General features: G+C 45.9%; 1 protein-coding gene across 1 annotated transcript in view; it reads right to left on the bottom strand.

The window, feature by feature from the left end:
* The window catches only part of LOC126331554 (40-kDa huntingtin-associated protein), a 76,765-nt gene that overhangs the window by 40,078 nt on the left and 13,518 nt on the right, over positions 1-23,169 (bottom strand). The window contains exon 3 of the mRNA XM_049996503.1: positions 8,744-8,946. Within this exon, the coding sequence (XP_049852460.1) occupies positions 8,744-8,946 (203 nt within the window). The remainder of the gene's footprint in view (positions 1-8,743; positions 8,947-23,169) is intronic.

Here is a 23,169-nt window from a genome sequence, read left to right as displayed (position 1 = left end):
TGGGATGAACTTGGCGGCAACATCATGCATTCAAAGATGCTATGTCAGGATTTCATAATAGATCCAACTGAAATGTTACATTCTTCTGCAATTTCTCTGACAGTCAACCTTTGGCTGGCATGCACAATTCTGATGATGTCCCTAGCACGAGCATTGTCGGTAGACACCGAAGGAGATCCCAAACGAGGCTCATCTTTAACATCCATCTGGCTGTTTTTAAATGGTTGTTTGTTTATTTTGTTTTGCTTTAGGGTGCAAAAACAACTGGGATCATACATGCCCAAGTCAAAACTATAGAACACGAGACAGAGAGGAGTTAAAAGACAGCTATACGTCAGTCCCAAGTGACATAAGGAAAGAACTAAACACAGGGACATGGAGAACAGGCTAAAAAAAGACACCATACAGGAATGGAGGTCCAAAACTAAAAATTAAATAGCCTTCACCATATTGCTTTGCAGATAAAAAGTAAAACACAGTCGGCAAGTTGTGAGTCATTTTTTAAAATGGCCAATAACTCAGATGGCAAATCCAAGCAGGAACGTAAATGGTTACAAAATGGGCATTCCATCAGGAAGTGGTGGACAGTTAAAACTTGGGCTCAATGCGTACAAAGTGGTGGGGTAGTGCCATTTATCAAATGACGATGGCTAAAAAGGCATGCCCAACACACAACAAAGGTAAAACAACCTCCTCCTGGCGGGAGGGCCGAAAGGAAGTCGTCCAAGCTGCTGGGAGAGGCTTAATAAGCCAGAGCTCATTCCCGTGAAGGGAGGACCATTGGCGATGCCAAAGGGAGACCACCTCCTGATAGACAGCAAGATAGAGATCAGAGGGAATACAGGAACTAGTGGGCTGAGGTATGAGGATTGCAGCCTTGACAGCAGTGTCAGCAGCCTCATTTCCTGGCAAACCGACATGACCAGGAACCACATAAACATCACAGTGGCTCCACCAAGAGTGAGCAAGTGACAGTTTTCCTGGACGTGTTGCACTAAGCAATGGGCAGTGTACAGAGCACATAGACTTTGAAGGGTGCTGAGTGAGTCTGAACAGAGGACACAATTGAAAAGTCTGTGTCGGCGGATGTACTCTGTGGCCTAATATAGGGCAAAGAGCTCGGCTGTAAATACTGAGCAGTGTGCCAGAAGTCAATATTGAAAAACACAGGTGCCAATGACGAAGGCATACCCTACCCCACAGTCCGTCAAGAGAGCCAACTGTGTACACAAAGGAAAGGTAGTACCGCAAAGTTCCATGCAAAGGTTGTGAAACTTAAGGCGATAGAGCGAGGCTGGAGTAATGTCCTTAGGAAGCGAATGAAGGCCAAAGTTAAAATGGGCCGCTTCACGAAGCCAAGGTGGTGACGGGTTCACACCCACTGGGAAAGTTGCAGGTAGTGTGAAGTTAAGCCATCACAGCAAATGCTGAAAGAGGTAACAGAGAAGAGGGACATGCCCCATACTGGTGATCAAAGGAATCATCGAAGAAGGAGGCATAGGATGGGTCGCCACACTTGACAGACAAATAGCATGCATACCTGCTGAGGAGAAAGTCATGGCTGTAGGACAGTGGTAGTTCAGCAGCGTCAGCATACAGACTCTCAAATGGGCTAGTGTAAAAGGCACCATTGGCCAAATGGATGCCACAATGGTGGATAGCATTAAGACTGCATAAGAGGGATGGATGTGCAGATGCGTAAACAAAGCACCCATAGTCAAGTTTCGAATGGACAAGGGACCGGTACAAATAGAGAAGGGTGATTCGATCGGCACCCCAGGAAATTCCAACGAGGACACGTAGGACATCGAGGAACCGTGTACAGCGGGCTGCCAGGTAAGACACGTAGGAGGACCAGGAGAGTTTCCTATCGAGCATGAGCCCCAGGAATTTCATAGTTTCAATGAATGGAAGGGCAATAGGCCCAAGATGTAAAGATGTTGGGGGAAACCATTTGCACCGCCAGAAATTCATACAGGCATTTCTGTCAATGGAAAAACGAAAGCCACTGTCGATGCTCCAGGAGTAAAGACGATCAAGACATCACTGAAGACACTGCTCAGTGGGACAGGTCTGTGAAGAACTGCAATAGATGGCAAAATCATCAACAAAAAGGGAGTCACAGATGCCTGGAGGGAGACAGGCTATTGTGATTGCAAAGACGACAACATTCAGACAGAACTCTGAGGCACACTGTTTTCCTGGATAAAAGTGTCTGACAAGGCAGAACTCACACGTACCTTGAAAAGTCAGTCTTTTAAAAATTCCTGAAGGAAATGGTATGCGGCCATGGAAGCCCCACATGTAAAGAGTATGGAAGATACTATTTCTCCAGCAGGTGTCGTAGGCCTGTTCCATATCAAAAAACACAGCCATAGTCTGCGATTTCTGCAGAAAACCAGTCATGACATGGGTGGACGAAGTAACAAAATGATCAACTGCAGAATGCTGCACTCTAAATCCACATTGTGCATTCGTTAGTAAATTTTCCAACTCAAGCCACCAAACCAGCCAGGCATGAATCATACATTCCATCACTTTGCAAACTCAGCTCGTGACAGAGATGGGGCTGTATCTATAAGGGAGGTTTGTGTCATCCTGGGCTTAGGTATGGGTATGACGGTGGCTTCATGCCGAAGTCCGGGAAATGTGCCCTCTGCCCAGCTGCTCTACTGCCATAAGTTTCACAACCTTTGCATAGAACTTCGCGATAGTACCTTTGTGTACACTGATGGCTCTGGGACTGACCGTGGGGTCAGGTGTGCCTTCATCAGTGGCGCCTTTGTTTTTTGATATCGGCTTCTGGCACACTGCTTAGTATTTACAGCCGAGCTCTTCGCCCTGTATCAGGCCACAGAGTACATCTGGCGACACAGATTTTTCAATTGTGTCCTCTGCCCAGACTCACTCAGCACTCTTCAAAGTCTATGTGCTCTGTACGTGTTAAGGAGAAAGTGCTTGCCCGCAAGAGAAAGGTGCTGCAACATATGATTGAGGTCAGCGTCTGGCCCTGGGGTGGAGGATCGGAATGAACTCAGAGCATGATCTAGTTCCCTCATAGTAAAGACGGCATTGTAGCATTCATGATTCTGAGAAGAGAACGGTATCACCTGAGCTCTTCACTCATTTCCAATGGAGGAAGGCAGGGTGACAGTGGGAAGAGCTCGAAACTTCTTCAAAATGGCAGCCCAAGGTATTGGACGTAGCAATAGGGTCTACAATAACATCATCTGCTACTGTCAGGATGGAAATTGGCGAATGGATCTTGGTCCCAGAGAGTTGTCTGAAGTCGGCCCAAATGATAGAAGCAGGGGTGGAACTGTTAAAAGAACTAGAGAATGAAATCCAGCTAGATTTTTTGCTATCCCGAAGAATGTCACGACACTGTGCATGCATCTGTTTATAATTAATGCAGTTTGCCATTGTAGGATGATGGTTAAAAATGCAGAAAGCACATCTCCATGTGAAAACTGTGTTGTGGCATGCCTCAGTCCACCAAGGGACTGGGACACGGCTTGGTAAAAAGAAAGTTATTCCTTACTGTCCAAATACTTGGTTGAGATGTTCGCATGCAGGTGGATACTGGTTCTGCTGCCATTATCATGAATTCTCAGATGTATCTTCAGTTGGGTTCTCCAATCCTGTCACCTGTCACTAGGCAATTACAGACTTACAATAAACAGAAGATTTCTCTCTTGGGACAATTTGATGCTGAGGTATCTTACAAATCTGTCATTCGCACTGTTCCCATATTTGTGGTCGACCATAGTAACGCGGAGAATCTTTTTGGTTTCGCGTTTTTGGGTTCTCCCTAGATGACTGTCAATATTGTCTCCGACGCTATTCCTTATGCTCAACTGGATTCCTTGTCGACGACATTTTCATCCCTTTTTTCTCCTGGGTTAGGCCGTGTAAACAACTTTGAAGCTCATATCATGCTCAAACCCACTGCTCGGCCTAAGTTTTTTCGGGCTTGGCCCATTCCTGTGGCCGTTAGTGATCAGGTCAAACAGGAACTGGATTGTCTCACTGCTTCAGGGGTCTTGTTTCCTGTCACTTCCAGTGAGTGGTCCTCTCCTGTCGTTGTCGTCATTGTCGTTGCTAAGCCAAATGGTGACATTCGTCTCTGTGGTGAATTCAAAGCCACTCTAAATGCTCAATGCCTTATCGACACTTACCCTATGCCTCAACCTGAAGAATTGTTCACTAAACTTGCTGGAGGCCAGTATTTTTCTAAACTTGGCCTGTCAGAAGCTTATCATCAACTTCCTCTCGACACTGCTTCCTGGCAGTTTCTGGTCCTTAACACGCCTTTCGGCCTCTATCAATAACAACAATTGCCATTTGGGGTTGCCAGCGCCCCTGCTCTCTTTCAGCGATTCTTGCAACAATTATTGCTCACTGCCCCTGGGTGTATAAATTACCAGGACAACATTGTTGTCACTGGCTTCACCACTGACAAAAATCTTCAAAATCTCTGCACACTTTTTCATGTCTTACAGACTGCCGGTCTGAAGTGTAATCTTCAGAAATCAAAATTTTTCAGGCCTCTATCATGTACTTGGGGTTTCAACTCTCTCGGGATGGTATTCATCCACTTCAGCAAACTGTCGCTGCGATCGATACCCTTCCTCGCCCTACATCTGTTAAAGAACTGCAGGCTTCCTTGGGGAAAATAGCATACTATCACAAGTTTTTACCATCTGCTGCTTCGGTGACTCAGCCGTTGCGTCTCCTGTTGCATAAAAAAGTGCCTTTTCACTGGTCCACGTCATGGGATGCAGCTTTCCAGAAATTGAAGACTATGCTGAAACAGGCCCCATGCCTGGCTACTTATCGACCTGGCCAACATCTTGTTCTTGCCACGGACGCCTCTCAATAACGGGTCGGTGCAGTCCTTCCGCATCGTTTTTCTGACGGTTCTGAACAACATATTGCTTATGCCTCCAAAACGCTCACAGAAGCCCAACAAAAGTATTCTAAAATCGAAAAAGAAGCTTTGGCCATTATTTATGCATTTCATAAGTTTGGTGTTTCTCTCTATGGATCCAAATTTCATCTTATTACGGATCACAAACCACTTATTTCCTTGTTTATCCATCAACGTCACTTCCCAACAAGGCTGCACACCGCCTCCAGCATTGGGCTTTTTACTTGTCTCGTTTCAATTACGAGATTCATTTCTGGCCGACAGTTCAACATGTGAATGCTGATGCACTGTCTTGCCTTCCCATGGGTCCTGATCTGGCGTTCGATAGGGACGAGCTTTTGTGTTTCCATCTGGATGTTGTCAAGCAGCGGGTTGTGGACGGGTTCCCTATCACTGGGGACCAGCTGGCGGCTGCTACGGGTCCTGACCCTACCCTCTCCTGGATTTTACCCTGTATTCAGAAGGGTTGGCCAGGTCATCCATCCACTAAGACTTCTGATCCCTTGCGGAACTACTACGCTTTGCATTACAGCCTCACGGCTAGGGATGGTGTTATCCTCCTTTCCACTGAAAATGCTTTGCCGCATGTTGTGGTACCTGCGTCTTTGCGTGCTTCGGTCTTGCACCTCCTTCGCCAAGGGCATTGGGGTGTGTCTCGCACAAAATCTCTGGCGCACCGTCATGTGTACAGGCCCGGTATCGACTCTTAAATCACACACATGGTTGCTGCCTGCAGCCCTTGTGCATCACAGGCCACCACCCCGAAGTCAACTTTGTCACTGTGGCCTTCGCCTGAGAAGCCCTGGGAGTGTATTCACGCTGATTTCGAGGGACCTTTTTTAGGTACTTGTTGGCTTCTCGTTATTGACACATACTCTAACTTTCCTTTCATTGTCCGTTGCATGTCGCCTACCTCTGCGGCAACCACCAATGCTGTAGCTCGCATTTTCTCTTTGGAAGGCCTTCCTCTACTCTTGTTACTGATAATGGTCTGCAATTTGCCTCTTCCGATTTTGCGGATTTTTGTCCCGTCACGACGTCATGCATGTCACGGCCCCTCTGTTCCATCCACAGTCAAATGGTGAGGCTGTATGACTGGTCCGCACATTTAAGGCTCATATGAGGAAACTCCTGACTACTTCTGCTGCTGATGATGTGCTTCTCCAATTTCTGGCTTCTTATCATTTCACCTCCATGGACGACCACAGACTGACTGAGCTCTTACATGGCCGACAGCCCCGCATGCTACTTCATCTTCTGCGGTGTGCCGGCAACGCCTGTTCCAGATACCACTACACCACATTCAGCTCTACCTGACACTCGGAATACTGGAATCTCTGATTACTCAGAACGCAGTCCTCTCACCATCATATCGGTGCCAGCACAAGAACTGACGCCACCGGAGACGTGCCCATGCAGGAACCAGATGACCATCATCTGTCGGAGCAACTCTACTCGCCTCCTTATCCTACGGAAGTGGACACATAGCCGATGTCTCCTATTGTAACAACTGGAATTGCTGAAACGGGCAGATTGGTACTGGGGGCCCCAGCAGATTCGACCCCACGTGTCTTGTCATCTCAACCTGTTATCATCGGGGACCCGTCCGTCCGTACCGGAAGCCTCATCCTCGAGACTTTAGGACCAGTCAAACAATACCTATGGACGTTAGAAATCTACAGGCCACCTCCACCAAGACCTGTGCAAAGACTTCAAAAGGGGGAAAAGTGTTGCGACTCGCCAATCTTTCAAAGTGCCGCCGCACAGTTACATGCATCCTCTACATGCGGTGCTGTCTGCCAGCCATGCAGCAGCAGTCCCACCTAAGCGGCCAGCCAGCCAGCAGCCGCTAGACTCAGACTCAGTTATGATTTGACCTTTAAAGTGTACACACGTCTTACTCTGTTTACTTGATCTGTGACTTTCATGTATTGCGTCTTCCTTGAAATATATTTGTTCAACTTGAAGTTATAACAGTATAATTTGTGTTTAGTTTCTGTTAAGTATCAAACCTACATTTAGAATGCCAGAATTTGCACAAGTCTTGTACAGAACCAACAGTGTCCCACACATCTAGGCAAAATTTAAAGTTTTGGATTGAACTTTCAATAAAGTATTTCACTCTTCATGTGTACGCATTTTAAAAAAAAGTTGGAGGGAGGGAGGGGTGGTAGGCTAGTAATTCAACTACATTCACAAAATTTTTGGAATATATAAATTCATGTGTAGCATAAGAAATTTTTAATCTCCCATATGGAACCTTTAATTTTCCAGCTTAAATAAATTTAAGATAGGAAGTTCTTTCACGAATTCTCTCTGTCTGAATGCACTATTCATCATTTAGAACAGGGCTTCATAGGAAATGGACTCTGTGAGCAGATGGTCAGCACGTGCCTGTGAGCAACAACCACTGTATCTCCCTCCGTCATCATAGGGAACAGGGAGAAGATCTGTGACAAGACTTTCTAAATGAGGAACTCGATCCTGAAGGAAATACTTGGAGAAATCTAAACTGTCTTAATGTTACCTGTCACATTACAGATCAATTACTTCCAGTTACAATTCAGCATGAATTGGGTACTGGAAGCTTTTTCATTTCCCATTCAGTTGGACTACGAATCCTGTTTCATTTCCCCAACGTGTTTGACCTTACACACACAAACTAATAAATTCCATGAAAAACTCACATTTTTTACATTTCCTTCAAAAGTGCTAAGAAAGTCAAATCGAGTTGTGTGCCAGTGATGTCTACACTTTCACAGACATCACAACGATTTTCCAAGCTGGCTCTTAACATTATCTGCCATAGCCTATGTGAGACATGATTTTCATGTTTTATAATAGCACCACATGAGACTGTTCTACCTGAAATGGACGTAAATGTTCAGCTGCAACTACCCATCTTTTTGTGTAAAAAGATCTCACTCTGCAGATCGAAATGTGAAGACAGTGTTGGTGTTACATAATGCTGACTCGCCATTTCTGCTATTAGGGAGCACTGCTATCAAAACTGATTCTAACCTATTTCAGAGTTGGTGCTTCTCTCGTGTTGTTGCCACCGCAGTTTGCACACTCATTCCCCCTTATTACCACCATGCAGCAACTACTCGTGAGCAAGAGCCTGAGCAGGTGCAGGTGCTCATGCTCGTGCCCGTGCTCAATATAAGCGAGTTGTTAAGCCCTAATTCAGATGAAGTTCCGAACCTCATCACACTTGGAATGGCTCATTCTACATCCCTGAAGATTCTCCTTAATAAAGGGACCTACAGAAGATGATTATGTGAATGAATTTTCATTTCCACTACTAGTGTTTTAATCCACTATTTTAATCATAGTTCTTTAATGATATACTGATATGGTTGAAGTATTTATTGTCTGTCATTACAAATTTACTCCATGTTTCAGCAAAGAGTGTCATTGTGACCTTACAGAAAAATACATGTGGAAACTAACATATGCGTTGTTTTTATATGGTATCACTACTAATTACATTTATAACAGTGAGGTGGGTGTCTAAGGAATGTCTCTGTACAGGAGCAGCTCCCACTGAAATATTTTGAGAAATCCTGGTATACATGTACTAGACATTTTACATAAACATCTAAAAAAAATCAGGTATGAAATTCATACGGAAAACGCTAAATTGAGAGAGAATGGCATATGGATTATTAAGCAAATGTAAGGTGATTTTACTTATACACAATTTAACTTATAACAGTTAGTAACTGATTAAAAAAAAACTTATTTGCTAATATGTGCCAGTAAACTTAGCTGAACGACTTTTTTCTGTGGAGATGACTGACACGTAAGTACCTGCAGGTAATCAGCACCAGGACCAGTACAGCCTAGAGATGCTGCTTTGGTTTCTGCTGACAGGAATTGCCTGGCAGCACGCACCAGAGCCCAGGCTTCTGCAGGATTGTTCCCCAATGAACCTTCACATCTAGCAGCTGCAGCCCAGCACAAGCCAGCATACTGAGGGAGTTCTTCTCGTTCGCATCTTAATGCCAAAGCACCTTTACAAAATAACAGCTATGATCAGACTGTGCATCTTGAAAATAAAAAAAAATTTTAAAAAAACGTTAAACTACAACATTAGTGTTAATTTGTACCGTTTTCCCTTTGATGTATTGACTATACATTATCTTGGACTTAATATAATGATTTCAAACCTACTTTCAAATTTTCTCTATTATATTTTTAAATGTTTCTGTACGAAGATGATTCAGGAGTACCACCCAGTTAAAACTTGCCCCTCTGCCTCCTCTCAACAGTAATATACCAAAGATTCCCCAAACAATCAAATGGTGTAGTGGTTGAAGAAAGAACAGGTCATACTCATCATCTGCAAGAAGAGTTGATAACTGACCCACAGAACTACAATTCAGTGTCACTTGTATCCATCATTAGTAGAGTCTTAAAAATATCCCAAGCTCAAACATAATAAGATGTCTGAAATAGAATGAATAAACAACAATCATATCAAAGCTAACTCATATTTTTGTCAATGACATCCTGAAAGCAATGAATGTAGGCAGACTGGTAGATGGAATACTTCTTAACTTCAAAAAAATTGACTTAGTACCACAGCAACATTTATTCATGAAACTATCCAACTAAATTTGTGAGCAGGTTAAGGAATTTGTGGTAGAGAGGAAGTAGTATTACCTTCGATGGAGAGTCATCAACAGAAATACAAGTAACTTTCAGTATGTTGAGACCATTGCTGGTCATACAGCCAAGGAAAAAGAAATCCATGAAATTCTCCCATTTATTTACATATACAAGCTGACTTACATATTTTGCTTTGCAACAATGACAAAAATGAATTTGTGACAATATACTGTAATTGGATAATCTCCTGCTGCCACTTGGTGAGTAGATTTTTTATCTATCCAGTTACACTTTATTTTCCTTTGTGTGAGACCATGGGTGCCACATAGCTCCAATTTGAAATTCTACATTCTAACATTCTACAATTCCATTTGTGTCTTTTCACATAATCTTTCACTGATTGTGTCAATACCCAAGTGTATCACAATACAATGTGCGTTTCCAAACATCTGCGATTGCTGCAAAAAAACTCTTGCTGTATCGTCAGTTGTAAGCTTCACTTGTGCATTTTAGAAACTTTTGGCTACAGCATCCTCATTGAAAACCCATCATTTATGTCAAAAAGCTATATTTTTTAGGGTTTTCAGATGCTTGCTAACATCTATTATCCAGAATTTCTGTAAATTATGAGTGTAGTGCATAGTCTATTTCAAAGTAAATTGGTGTTTGTGATTTACAGTTACTTTAAGTAATTAACTTATGTTACATTAGTTTTATCTTTTAATGTGAGTGTATTTTGTCTGTATTTGCCATAGATTAATGCTACTGTCAAGTTTGTTAGTGATCATAACCCAAAAAACATATCAGCAAAACAGTAAATTCTATACAAAGTTTTTCTGTTATCATCATACTGTAGATATCTCATTTTGGCTGCTAATCGCTTCAGTCCTAAAACACTATTGGTAATAGTTGTAGCACATCAAACTCATAAATTAAATTAAATGACAATTAACTAACTCAGTTTAAAGTTATTTGTTTACTGTTCTGTAAAATACTGCACAGGCACAATGCATGTCCACTGTGCAGGCTGTTATTGAGCACAGGATGAGTTAGTTGCTATTTGTAAGCAATTCAAAACTGCCCTGACTGCTCCCCAAGTGATTGGAAGCTGGGTGTGTTGGGAGGGTTACCGAATATCATGTAAAGATACTAAAGTTACTTCAAGTATTCTCTCTCCTGTGGATACCTTCTCTTCTGCAGCAAATACAGAAACCATCACTACTCATCCACTTAGCTGTGAGTGGAGTGTCAGTGGCGGGTATAGGTCATTCTGTTCACAGAAGACAATGTTTACAGAGTATGCAGGGTGTTAGCTCATCCTTATAACTAACAAGTTCCAGGTGTTGTCTTCCACTGAAACAAAAACTGAGCCAGTGAGACTCACTTCAGCTGTTGGGTTGATTGGTTGGGTGTGGGATTGAAGGGACCAGACTGCTAAGGTCATCGGTCCCTTGTTCCATGATAAAATCACACGAAATAAAAACTGTCAGTCGTTAAAAACGGAGAACTGAGAGAAGGGACGACACAATACAAGAAAGGCAGACAAAGACCAGACAAACGGAACTAAAATCGCACCGAGTGTGAAGGTGGTTGGCCGACCATGAAAATAAGGAAAAGCCAACCACCAAATGACATTAAAACCCACAGTTTAAAACCACAGGCCAAAGGCCCAAGTCAATACAGGAAATAAAAGGACAAACACTCAAATCATACGATAATAACCCCCTGCCCGAATAAAACTCAACACGAGGTCCGCCATAGCATCGTCATCACATAAAAGGGCAGGGAGGGTATCAGGCAGCGCAAACGTCTGCCTGAGTCCTGTTAAAAGTGGGCAGTCCACCAAAATGTGGACCACCGTCAGAGCTGCCCCGCAGCGACATAGCGGTGGGTCCTCCCGGCGCAACAAATGGCCGTGCGTCAGCCACGTGTGGCCAACGCGCAGCCGGCAGAGGACGACAGAGTCCTTCCGAGAGGCCCGCATGGAGGAGCGCCACACACGGGTCGTCTCCTTCACCGCCCGAAGTTTGTTGGGCGTGGGCAGGGTGCGCCACTCGTCACCCCAGGCACCAAGCACTTTCTGGCGCAAAAGCGACAGGAGATCACACTCCATAAGGCTGAGTTCCAGAGCCGGTGAACTCACTGCCTGTTTAGCCAGCGTGTCAACCCGCTCATTGCCCGGGATGCCGACATGACCTGGGGTCCAAACAAAGACCACGGAGCGGCCGCAACGGGCAAGAGCATGGAGCGACTCGTGGATGGCCATCACCAGACGGGAACGAGGAAAGCACTGGTCAAGAGCTCGTAAACCACTCAGGGAGTCACTACAGATGACAAAGGACTCACCTGAGCGGGAGCGGATATACTCTAGGGCGCGATAGATGGCAACCAACTCGGCAGTGTATACACTGTTCCCGGGTGCCAGCGACCGTTGCTCACAATTATCCTCTAGAGTAAGAGCGTAACCAGTGCGACCAGAGACCATCGAACCGTCGGTATAGGTCACGGCAGATCCGGGAAACTCGGCAAGGAGAGCAACAAAGCGGCGGCGGAGGGCCGGAGGAGGGACCGAGTCTTTCGGACCCTGTGCCAAATCCAGCCGAATGCATGGTCGGCGCACACACCAAGGGGGCAGACGGAGATTGGCCCGGAAAACAGGCGGGAGAGGAAAAAACTCAATCCCACACAGTAGAGCCCGGATGCGAACCGCGATCGTACACCCTGACCGGGCCCGCCTGTCTGGAAGATGGACGATCGAGTGCGGGAACAGGAGACGGTAGTTGGGATGCCCTGGCAAGCTACAAACGTGGGCAGCATAAGCGGCCAGAAGTCGGTCGCGCCGGATCCGCAATGGAGGAACACCAGCCTCCACAAGTAAGCTGTCAACAGGGCTTGTCCGAAATGCTCCTGTGGCGAGTCGGATCCCGCAGTGATGGATGGGATCCAGCAATTGCAACGCTGATGGCGACGCCGAACCATAAGCCACACACCCATAATCAAGGCGGGACTGGATCAGCGCTTGATACAGCCGGAGAAGGGTGGACCGATCGGCACCCCATCCGGTGTGGCTAAGGCAACGGAGAGCGTTTAAATGCCGCCAGCATGTTTGTTTAAGCTGCCTAATATGAGGCAGCCAAGTCAGCCGGGCATCAAATACCAGTCCCAAGAACCGATGCGTCTCTACCACAGCAAGAGGTTCACCGTCAAGGTAAAGGCGTGGCTCAGGGTGAACCGTGCGACGCCGGCAGAAATGCACAACGCAGGTCTTAGCGGCCGAAAACTGGAAGCCGTGCGCTACAGCCCACGACTGCGCCTTGCGGATAGCGCCCTGCAGCTGGCGCTCAGCAACTGCAATGCCAGCGGAGCTGTAGTAGAGGCAGAAATCGTCTGCATACAACGAAGCTGCGACGGACGATCCCACCGCCTCAGCGAGCCCATTGATCGCAATTAAAAACAGGGAGACACTGAGGACAGACCCCTGTGGGACCCCGTTCTCCTGGACCCGGGAGGAACTATGGGACGCAGCAACTTGCACGCGGAAGGAACGAGACGACAGAAAATTCTGAATAAAAATCGGGAGCGGGCCCCTAAGACCCCACCCATGAAGTGTGGCCAGGATGTGATATCGCCAAGTCGTATCGTACGCCTTCCGCATGTCGAAGAAGACGGCAACCAGATGTTGGCGGCGTGCAAAGGCTGTACGGACGGCAGACTCTAGGGAGACCAGATTATCGACGGCAGAGCGGCCTTTGCGGAACCCACCCTGAGACGGAGCCAGAAGGCCTCGAGACTCGAGGAGCCAACTCAACCTCCGGCTCACCATACGTTCTAGCAACTTGCAAAGAACGTTGGTGAGGCTTATGGGGCGGTAGCTGTCCACCTCCAGCAGGTTCTTGCCAGGTTTCAACACGGGGAGGACGATGCTTTCTCGCCATTGAGACGGGAACACACCCTCAACCCAGATGCGGTTGAAAACATCTAGGAGACGTCGCTTGCAATTCACAGAGAGGTGTTTCAGCATCTGGCTGTGGATGCGGTCTGGCCCAGGAGCCGTATCAGGGCAAGCAGATAGGGCACTCTGGAATTCCCAGTCGCTGAAAGGAGCATTGTACGACTCCGCGTGGCGCGTGTGAAAGGAAAGCCTCCAACTTTCCAACCGCTCTTTCCGGGAGCGGAAGGCCAGTGGGTAATTCGTAGATGCGGAACACTGAGCAAAATGCGCTGCTAACCGGTCCGCAATCGTGTCGGAGTCAGTACACACCACTCCATTCAGCGAAAGCCCAGGGACAGAGACAGGCGGCCGATAGCCATGGAGTCGCCTAATCTTAGCCCAAACCTGCGATGCAGAGGTACGGACGCCAATGGTGGAAACATACCGTTCCCAGCACTCCTGCTTCCGTTGGCGAATAAGGCGTCGGGCACGGGCACGGAGCTGTTTAAAAACGATGAGGTTCTCCAAGGACGGGTGCCGCTTATGGCGTTGAAGAGCCCGCCGGCGATCTCTAATCGCCTCTGCGATCTCGGGCGCCCACCAAGGCACAGTCCTCCTCCGAGGGGACCCGGATGAACAGGGAATCGCAGATGCCGCCGCAGAAACGATGCCGGTGGTGACCGACTGAACCACCGCATCAATGGTGTCAGGGGAAGGAGGTGCGATAGTGGCGAGGGAGGAGAACAAGCCCCAATCAGCCTTATTCAGAGCCCATCTGGAGGGGCGTTCAGAAGAGTGACGCTGTGGTAGTGACAGAAAGATGGGGAAATGGTCACTACCACATAAGTCGTCATGGACACTCCAGTGGATGGATGGTGAAAGTCCGGGGCTGCAGATAGAAAGGTTGATGGCCGAAAATGTGCCATGGACGACGCTGAAATGTGTCGGCTCTCCCGTGTTTAAGAGGCAGAGGTCAAGCTGCGAGAGAAGAGTCTCGACATCTCTACCCCGGCCAGTAATCGCGGCGCTACCCCACAGGGGGTTATGGGCGTTAAAGTCGCCCAGTAACACAAAAGGAGGAGGCAGTTGTGCTATCAATGCAGCCAACACATGACGCGAGACATCACCATCTGGCGGAAGATACAAACTGCAGACAGTAATAGGCTGAGGCGTCCACATCCTTACAGCGACAGCCTCTAAAGGTGTGTGAAGAGGTACACATTCGCTGTAGACAGAGTTAAGGATGTAGACGCAGACTCCACCAGATACCCTCTCATAAGCTGCCCGGTTCTTGTAATAACCCCGATACCCACGTAGGGCAGGGGTCCGCATTGCCGGAAACCAAGTTTCCTGTAGGGCAATGCAGAGGAAAGGGTGACTGCTGATGAGTTGGCGAAGCTCAGCAAGGTGGTGGAAAAAAGCGCTGCAGTTCCACTGGAGTATTGCTTTGTCTATGTCCGAAAAAGGCATGAAGGGGCCGAGGAGGCAGATCACGCCACTGGGTCACCTGCTGCCACCGATGGAGGACCAGTACAATCTGCTTCCATGGCGTCTGAGGGTCCGGCGAGATCCAGGTCCTCAGCGGACGCCCGGATCTCCACCTTATCATCGGACGCAGAGCCTGTAGGGAGCAGTGGGGTGGATGCCACCGCGTGGTCCTTGGCCTTAGAGGTCTTCTTCTTCGTCTTGTCTCTCTGGTCCTTGGGTTTCATTGGCTGGGAGGGCTCCAGCGAGTCAGTCTCCGGGACGGAGGAGGAGCGGGAAGCCCTGCGATCAGCCGCTGGTCTGCTTTTCTTCCATTGGCTGACGTCACCCTTCCCAGAGGCGGAAACCTGGGAAGGAAGGGACCCAAGGGACCCTTTCCGTGCTATTCGAGCAGGGGAAGTTTGAGGCTTCCCCAGCTTAGAAGTGGGGACTGATGTCCCCGATGGTTGGGGGGTTGCTGCTCCTGAGGCAGGTAGTGCAGGAGCAGCAGGGAGTGAAGTGCCCCCCACCATCAAGGGGGCAGGTGTAGCATTCCGGCACTGAGAGGTGGCAGTCTAAGGGAGAGCTAATGGGGCCATAACAGTAGTAGCCGCGGCGTAAGAGGCAGGCATTCGAACAGGATGGAGGCGTTCGAACTTCTGCCTGGCCTCAGTGTATGTCAGGCGGTCCAGGGTCTTATACTCCATGATTTTGCGCTCTTTCTGGTAGATCCTGCAGTCCGGCGAGCAAGGTGAGTGGTGCTCTCCGCAGTTTACACAGATGGGAGGCGGAGCACATGGAGTATCGGGATGTGATGGGCGTCCACAATCTCGACATGTGAGGCCGGAAGTACAGCGGGAAGACATATGCCAGAACTTCCAGCACTTAAAGCACCGCATCGGGGGAGGGATATATGGCTTGACGTCACAACGATAGACCATCACCTTGACCTTCTCAGGTAAAGTATCACCCTCGAAGGCCAAGATGAAGGCACCGGTGGCAACCTGCTTATCCCTTGGACCACGATGTACGCGCCGGACGAAGTGAACACCTCGCCGCTCTAAATTGGCGCGAAGCTCGTCATCGGACTGCAGTAGAAGGTCCCGATGGAATATTATGCCCTGGACCATATTAAGACTCTTATGGGGCGTGATTGTAACCGGAACATCCCCCAGCTTGTTACAATCGAGTAACCGGCGGGACTGGGCGGAGGACGCCGATTTGATCAAAACCGAGCCCGAGCGCATTTTGGACAAGCCCTCCACCTACCCGAACTTGTCCTCTAAGTGCTCGACGAAGAACTGAGGCTTCATGGATGTAAAGGATTCACCATCAGCTCTCGTACACACCAGGTAGCGGGGCGAGTATGGTTCGCTGGCATCCTTAGTCTTTCGTTCCTCCCATGGTGTAGCCAGGGAGGGGAACGATTTGGGGTCATATGTAGTTGCGTTGTATTGAGCCCTGGAACGCTTAGAGACTGCTGGCGGCTGGCCACCAGCAAGAGATGACGTACCACGCTTCATTGCGGGTCATCCGCCCTGATGCCACCTACTCCGACCAAGGGCCCTCCCCACGGGTGCCACCCAGCCTCAGCAACGACCACCTGGCAGGATGGCCATTGCCGGGAGTCCCAATGCCCCAAGGAGATAGGCATCTACTCCTTGGCATACGTGGGGAGTTAACGGCGCTGGCATCAGCAGAGCGATCCCTGTGTAGTCAGGGGGCTACAACCAACAGGGTACATGGCGGCCCCACCACAACGGACTGGCTACCGTGCTGGATTTCAGGTGATGTAGTCCAATATCGTCATTGGCGCATAAAGCGGCACAGCATAGCAGACTGCAAGAAACCGCACCCAAGAACAAATCCACGCCCAAGAGATGGTAGGTGAGCGGGACTGCTAAGCGATGACGACAAACCTGGCTAGAGATGGTAATGCTTGATGGACACATCGCTCCTTGTAAGGCGCCCTTCCCCAATCGGCTCGCTCTTCGGAAAATTTAGAAGGATGGAGGTCAAACCCGTTAGGGGACCATCTCACAAGGCCAAAATGTTTGAGACTCCTTTTAGTCGCCTCTTACGACAGGCAGGAATACCGTGGGCCTATTCTTACCCCCGAACCCACAGGGGGGTCAGCTGTTGGGGAAACGTGCTATCTCACATTTCAAGGGGAGGGAAACACAAAAGGGTAGAGGTCTATTAATTACCAGAACTTAAAACATGGCAAACAGTGGTACCCCTCAGCAAAACTGCATCAAGGGATGGGAAGAAACACTGTGCAGTCAATGTGTTTGCCTGGGGGCCTCATTATCTATTTATTTGTTTACTTATCTACAAAGAGCGTTCAAAAAGTTTTGCAGCCACCTCAATATTTTTTTTATTTTTTGCAGGGGGAGAATGTAATTTTTTGTGAGCATACTTGGAACACTTAGCTACAAGTTGGTATATAAAAATATTTTCTTTTATTTACACATGAGCCGTAATGGACCGTGAAGTAGATGTCAAGTTGCGACAATGGTTGGTAATGGAATTCCTCTTCAAGACCGGCAATGACTCTGCCACATCAAATCATAGGAAGTTGCTCCCTGTTTATGGGAGAGGATTGCAGCAGTATCCAGTGGTGGTTGCAGAGGTTTAAAGAAAGTGATTTCTCTGTACTGGACAATCTACGATGCAGTAGACCATCGACAGCGGCGAGTGATGTGAATAAGGAGACCATTGATCAAATCATCTAAAATAACAGCTGTGTGATGACATGACAGCTTGCTGAAATGACTCATTTGTCATTGGGTAGTGTGGTACTGCTGGTACAGTCACTAGGGTACAAAAAAGTCTATTGTATGTTGGGTGTCTAGATTATTGACAAAAGAAATGAAAACGATGAGGAAGAATGTGTGCAAGGGTCTTATGAAGACCTTTACCAAAGAGCAGAGACAGTGTTTTGACGGCGTCATTACCCAGGATGAAACACGGTTGTTTTTATTCGAACCTGCGAGCAAAAACCAATCCATGGAGTGCTGTCATCTGGGTTCCGCTCAGAAGACAAAACCAAGACTTTCACGAACAGTAGGCCGAAAGGTGATGGTCTCCTCCTTCTGGCTCCACAATTCAGTGGGACCATTAATGTTTGTCATTGGACAAGCTGCAACATGCCATCAAGACCCACAGACCACAGCTTCAGGGTCAGCTCATCACACTACACTATGACAATGCCAAACCCCACACAGCCCTTATGATGCAGGAGAAAATCAGGAAAATGGGTTGGAAACTTGTTCCTTATCCTCTCCACAGTCCGGACTTGGCTCATTTTTACCTCTTTGGTCGTCTGAAGGCCCACCTGCACAGTAAAACATTTGATAGTGAGAAAGACTTTATTTCCTGTGTCAAGCAACGGTGTAAAAGACAATCCCCAGAATTTTACCAAAGTGCATTTACATCATGGAAATAATGTTGGGTCAGATGCACCACAGCTGATGGAGGTTACACTTAGTAGGCTCAATGTACAGCTAAATGTTCCAAATATGTTCACAGAAAACTTCATTCTCCTCCTACAAAAAATTAAAAAAAATAGAGATGACTGTGCAAAACTTTTTGAATGCCCTTCGTAGTGCTTATTTAGCCTGACCAGATAAAACTTACTAAAGAGGCTATTCCAGTTGCCATTGAGGGAACAAGGTGCAACCAACTGCAGATGGTGCATGATGGGTCAGATGATTCCTGTTGTCTGGGCTCTAAAATCACATTTGGATAACTCCAAAACTGGCAGAGAAGACTAAGAACATCTGATGAGCTCTTGAGGCTTCAGTACAGCTCACAATTTTCAGCACTTCCCCCACAACATATCATTGCTCCCTGGTTTTGAGTTGAGCAGAAGGCTTGAACCAGAGACTGTGCAGGCTCTGTGACAAGCTAGGCTGTCACTTCCTAGATTTGTGCCACAGGGTCAAGAACTGTGAAGTGCCCTTAAAAGGGTCAAGTGTGCAGCAAACATTAGAAACTGGCACCAAAGTGTGTGTGGCATTCACACAAGATATTTTTACATTAGGCAACTCTCCATCTGCTCCAGATAATGATATCTATTGGATACCAGGCAGGCAAGATTGAAAGAAATGCCTCCCACGAGTGAGAGTATTAGAATACAAGTGGTTAAGTGTCAAAGCATTCACAACAAAGTGACAGATTGAAGCATTCCTAGAAACAAGTGAAGCTCACATAATACTAGATATAGAAAGTGGGTTAAAATCTGAAGTTGACAGCAGTGAGATTTTTATGTAAATTTAAGCATATATCAAAAGAATAGGTAAATGGGCCTTCCATGAACCACAGACCTTGCTGTTGGTGGGGAGTGGGGAGGCTTGCATTTGTCAGAGATATGGGTAGCTGCACTGTAGGTGCAACCATAACAGAGAGGCATCTGTTGAGAGGCCAGACAAACATGTGGTTCCTGAGGAGAGCAGCAGCCGTTTCAGTGCTTGCAGAGGCAACAGTCTGGATGATTGATTGATTGATCTGGCCTTGTAACATCAACCACAATGGTCTTGCTGCACTGTGTTGGTACTGTGAACAGCTGAAAGCAAGGGGAAACTACACGCATAATTTTTCCCATGGGTATGTGGCTCTACTGTGTGGTTAAATGGCAGTGGCATCTTCATGGGTAAAATATTCTGGAGGTAAAATCTCCGGGCAAGGACTATACAGGAGGATGTCATTAACAGGAGAAACAAAACTGGCATTCTATGGATCAGAGAATGGAATGTCAGATCCCTTAATCAGGCAGGCAGGTTAGAAAATTTAAAGAGGGAAACGGATAGGATAAAGTTAGATATCATGGGAGTTAGTGAAGCTCGGTGACAGGAGGAATAGGAATTCTGGTCAGGTGAATACAGGTTTATAAATACAAAATCAAATATGGATAATGCAGGAGTAGGTTCAATAACGAATAAAAAATAGGAATTTGGGTAGGCTACTATGAAATGTATAGCGAATGCATTATAGTAGCCAAGATAAACACGAAGCCTACACCTACCACAGTAGTACAAATTGTTTATACCCCAACTAGCTCAGCAGATGATGAAGTGATAAAAAAATAGATGAGGAGATACAAGAAATTACTCAGATAGTTAAGGGAGACCAAAATTTAGTAGTCATCGCAGACTGGAATTCAATAGTAGAAAAAGGAAGAGAACATAAAACAGTAGGTGAATATGGACTGGTAGAAAGGAATGTAAGAGGAAGCCACCTAGTACAATTTTGCACAGAGCATAATTTAATCATAGTTACCACTTGGTTTAAGAATCATAAAAGAAGGCTGTATACGTAGAAGAGACCCGGAGACACCAGAAGGTTACAGATTGATTATATAATGGTATGACAGAGATTTTGGAAACATATTTTAACTTGTAAGACATTTTCAGGGACAGATGTGGACTCTGACCACAATTTATTGTTTATGAACTGTGGACTAAAGCTGAATGAACTGCTAAAAGGTAGGAATTTAAAGAGGTGGAATCTGAATAAACTGAAAGGGCCAAATCTTGTAGAGAAATTCAGAGGGAGCATTAGGGAATGATTGACCAGAACAGGGAAAAGCAATATAGTAGAAGAAGAATGAGAGCTTTGAGGGATGAAATTGTCAAGGCAGCAGAGGAAATCCTTATAACACAAGATATATTAAAAGAAGAAAATATAAAAATGCAGTAAATGGTGCACACTAAAGGGAATACAAAAGCCTAAAAAAAGGGGAATGACAGGAAGTGCAAAATGGCTACGCAGCAGTGGCTGGAGGAAGGATTTAGAAGTGTGTATCACTAGGGGATGCTGCCTACAAGAAAATTAAAGAAACCTTTGGAGAAAAGAGGACCACGTGTATGAAATCAAGAGCTCATATGGAAAGCCAGTCCTATGCAAAGAAGAGAAAGCAGAGACAGCGAAGGACTTGGAAGAGTGGCTGAATGGAAAGGACAGTGTCTTGAAAGGTGGATGTGAGATGAACATCAACAAAAGCAAAACAAAGTTAATGGAATGTAGTCAAATTAAATCATGTGATGCTGAGGGAATCAGATTAGAAAATGAGATACTTAAAGTAGCAGATGGGTTCTGCTATTTGGGTGACAAAATAACTTATGATGGTCAAAGTAGAGAGGATATAAAATTTAGACTGGCAATGGCAAGAAAAGTGTTTCTAAAGAGGAGAAATTTGTTAATATTGAGTATAGATTCAAGCGAGAGGAAGTCTTTTCTGAAACTATTTGTATGGAGTGCATGGAAGTGAAACATGGACGATATTTGAACAGTTTAGAAAAGAGGGGAATAGAAGCTTTTGAAATGTGGTGCTACAGATGATTAGATGAGTAGATCAAATAACTAATGACGAGGTACTGAATAGAACTGGGGAGAAAAGAAATTTGTGGCACCACCTGGTTGAAGGGATCGATTGGTAGGACACATTCCCAGGCATCAAGGGATCACCAATTTAGTACTGGAGGGAAATGTATATGTCTGTATATGTGTGTGTGTGTGTGTGTGTGTGTGTGTGTGTGTGTGTGTGTGTGTGTGGTGGGGGGCGGAATAAAAACTGCAGAGGCAGGAAAAGAAACAAACACAATAAGCAGATTTGGAAGGATGCGGGTTGCAGTAGTTATTCAGAGATGAAGAACCTTGCACAGGATGGAGTAGCATGGAGAGCTACATCAAACCAGTCTTCGAACTGAAGACCACAACAACAACAGGAAAATGGAAACAGAGGTGGTGTATTTGACGCAGTAGACAAGAAAGTCAAAACCACCAAGTCAGAAGTTGCAGCAACATGCGAGACTGTTTGTACCACACTCAGCATCAGGAGTGGATGTAAAACAATGACTCATCTTGTGATGTGTGTGAAAAGTTTGGAGAAAGCGGCACTTCTGTAGTATGTATGTATGTATGCCTACCATATTGTAATCATCGGAGGAGACTTCAATCATCCAACAATCAATTGGGATAGTTACAGTTTTGTTAGTGGCATCATGTAAAACATTAATAAATGTCTTCTCTGAAAACTACCTAGGGCAAATAGTTCATAACCTCAAACATGATTTTAAAAACGGGATATAATGGCAACAAAGAGACATAACCTTTTTGAGAATGTCCACATGGAAACATATCAGTGACCTCCGGCAGTTACAGCAACAATGATACCAAAGAACAAAGGACAGTTAAAACAAGTAGATTTTTTTTGTCCAGTAAATTATATAAAAAAGCAATAGCAGCATATCTCAGTGAGGAATCTGAAACTTTTAACTCAGGAGCTATGGCTCAAGTCTAAAAGAATAGTTTACTTTACCAAGCAATGGATAGATAAGCGCTCGGCAGAAAAGTTCACAAAGGGAAGGGACATCCATGGTATCCAGTCACTGCAAAGAAACTTCTAAAGTAATAGATTACTGCATAATAGCTGTAAAGCAAAGCATAGTGCTACAGATAGGGGGATGCTAAATGAAATGCATTTAGCTGTCAAGAGCAATGTGTGAAGCCATCAATGACTACTGTAGCAGAATAGTGTCAAAAGATCTTTCACAAGACCCAAATAAATTTTTGTTCCACATAAAGGCTGTTAGTGGCAGAAAAGTTAGTGTCCACACATTGCTAGATGAGACAAAAACTGATATTGTGGGTACCAAAGCAGAAACTGAAATACTGTTTTCAAACATTCCTTTGCAAAGCAAAACCCAGGAATATGCTCCAGTTTAATTCTGGTATCACTGAAAAGATGAGTGAAATTGACATATGTGTCAAAGGCTGACAGCTGAAATGATTAAAACTGAACAAAGGTTCAGGTCGCAATTGAATCCCCATCACATTCTATACCGTGGCTGAGTTAGCCCTTCCTCTAACTATAATTACAATAGATACCTTGAATTTAAAAAAACCTTGTCCAGCAGCTGGAAGAAAGCACAGGTCACACCTATCTAAAAAAAAAAGGAAAAAAGGTAGCAGAAGTGATCTACAAAATTTTAGAACACATACACTCAAATGTAACGAGATATCTGAAACAGAATGACTTTCTTCATGCCAACCAGCACAGGTTCCTAAAACACCTATCATATGAAGCCAAGCTTGCACTTTCCTGATATGACTTACTGCAGGCATTGGGTCAAGACCAAGTAGAGGCAGTATTCTTCAATTCCTGAAAAGCATTTGACTCAGTACCATACCTAAACTTATTATATATACTACCATACAAAGAAAAATC

This window comes from Schistocerca gregaria, chromosome 2, assembly GCF_023897955.1.
Source record: "Schistocerca gregaria isolate iqSchGreg1 chromosome 2, iqSchGreg1.2, whole genome shotgun sequence".
NCBI classification, from domain to species: Eukaryota; Metazoa; Arthropoda; class Insecta; order Orthoptera; family Acrididae; genus Schistocerca; species Schistocerca gregaria.
This window is presented reverse-complemented; position numbering and strand designations above follow the sequence as displayed.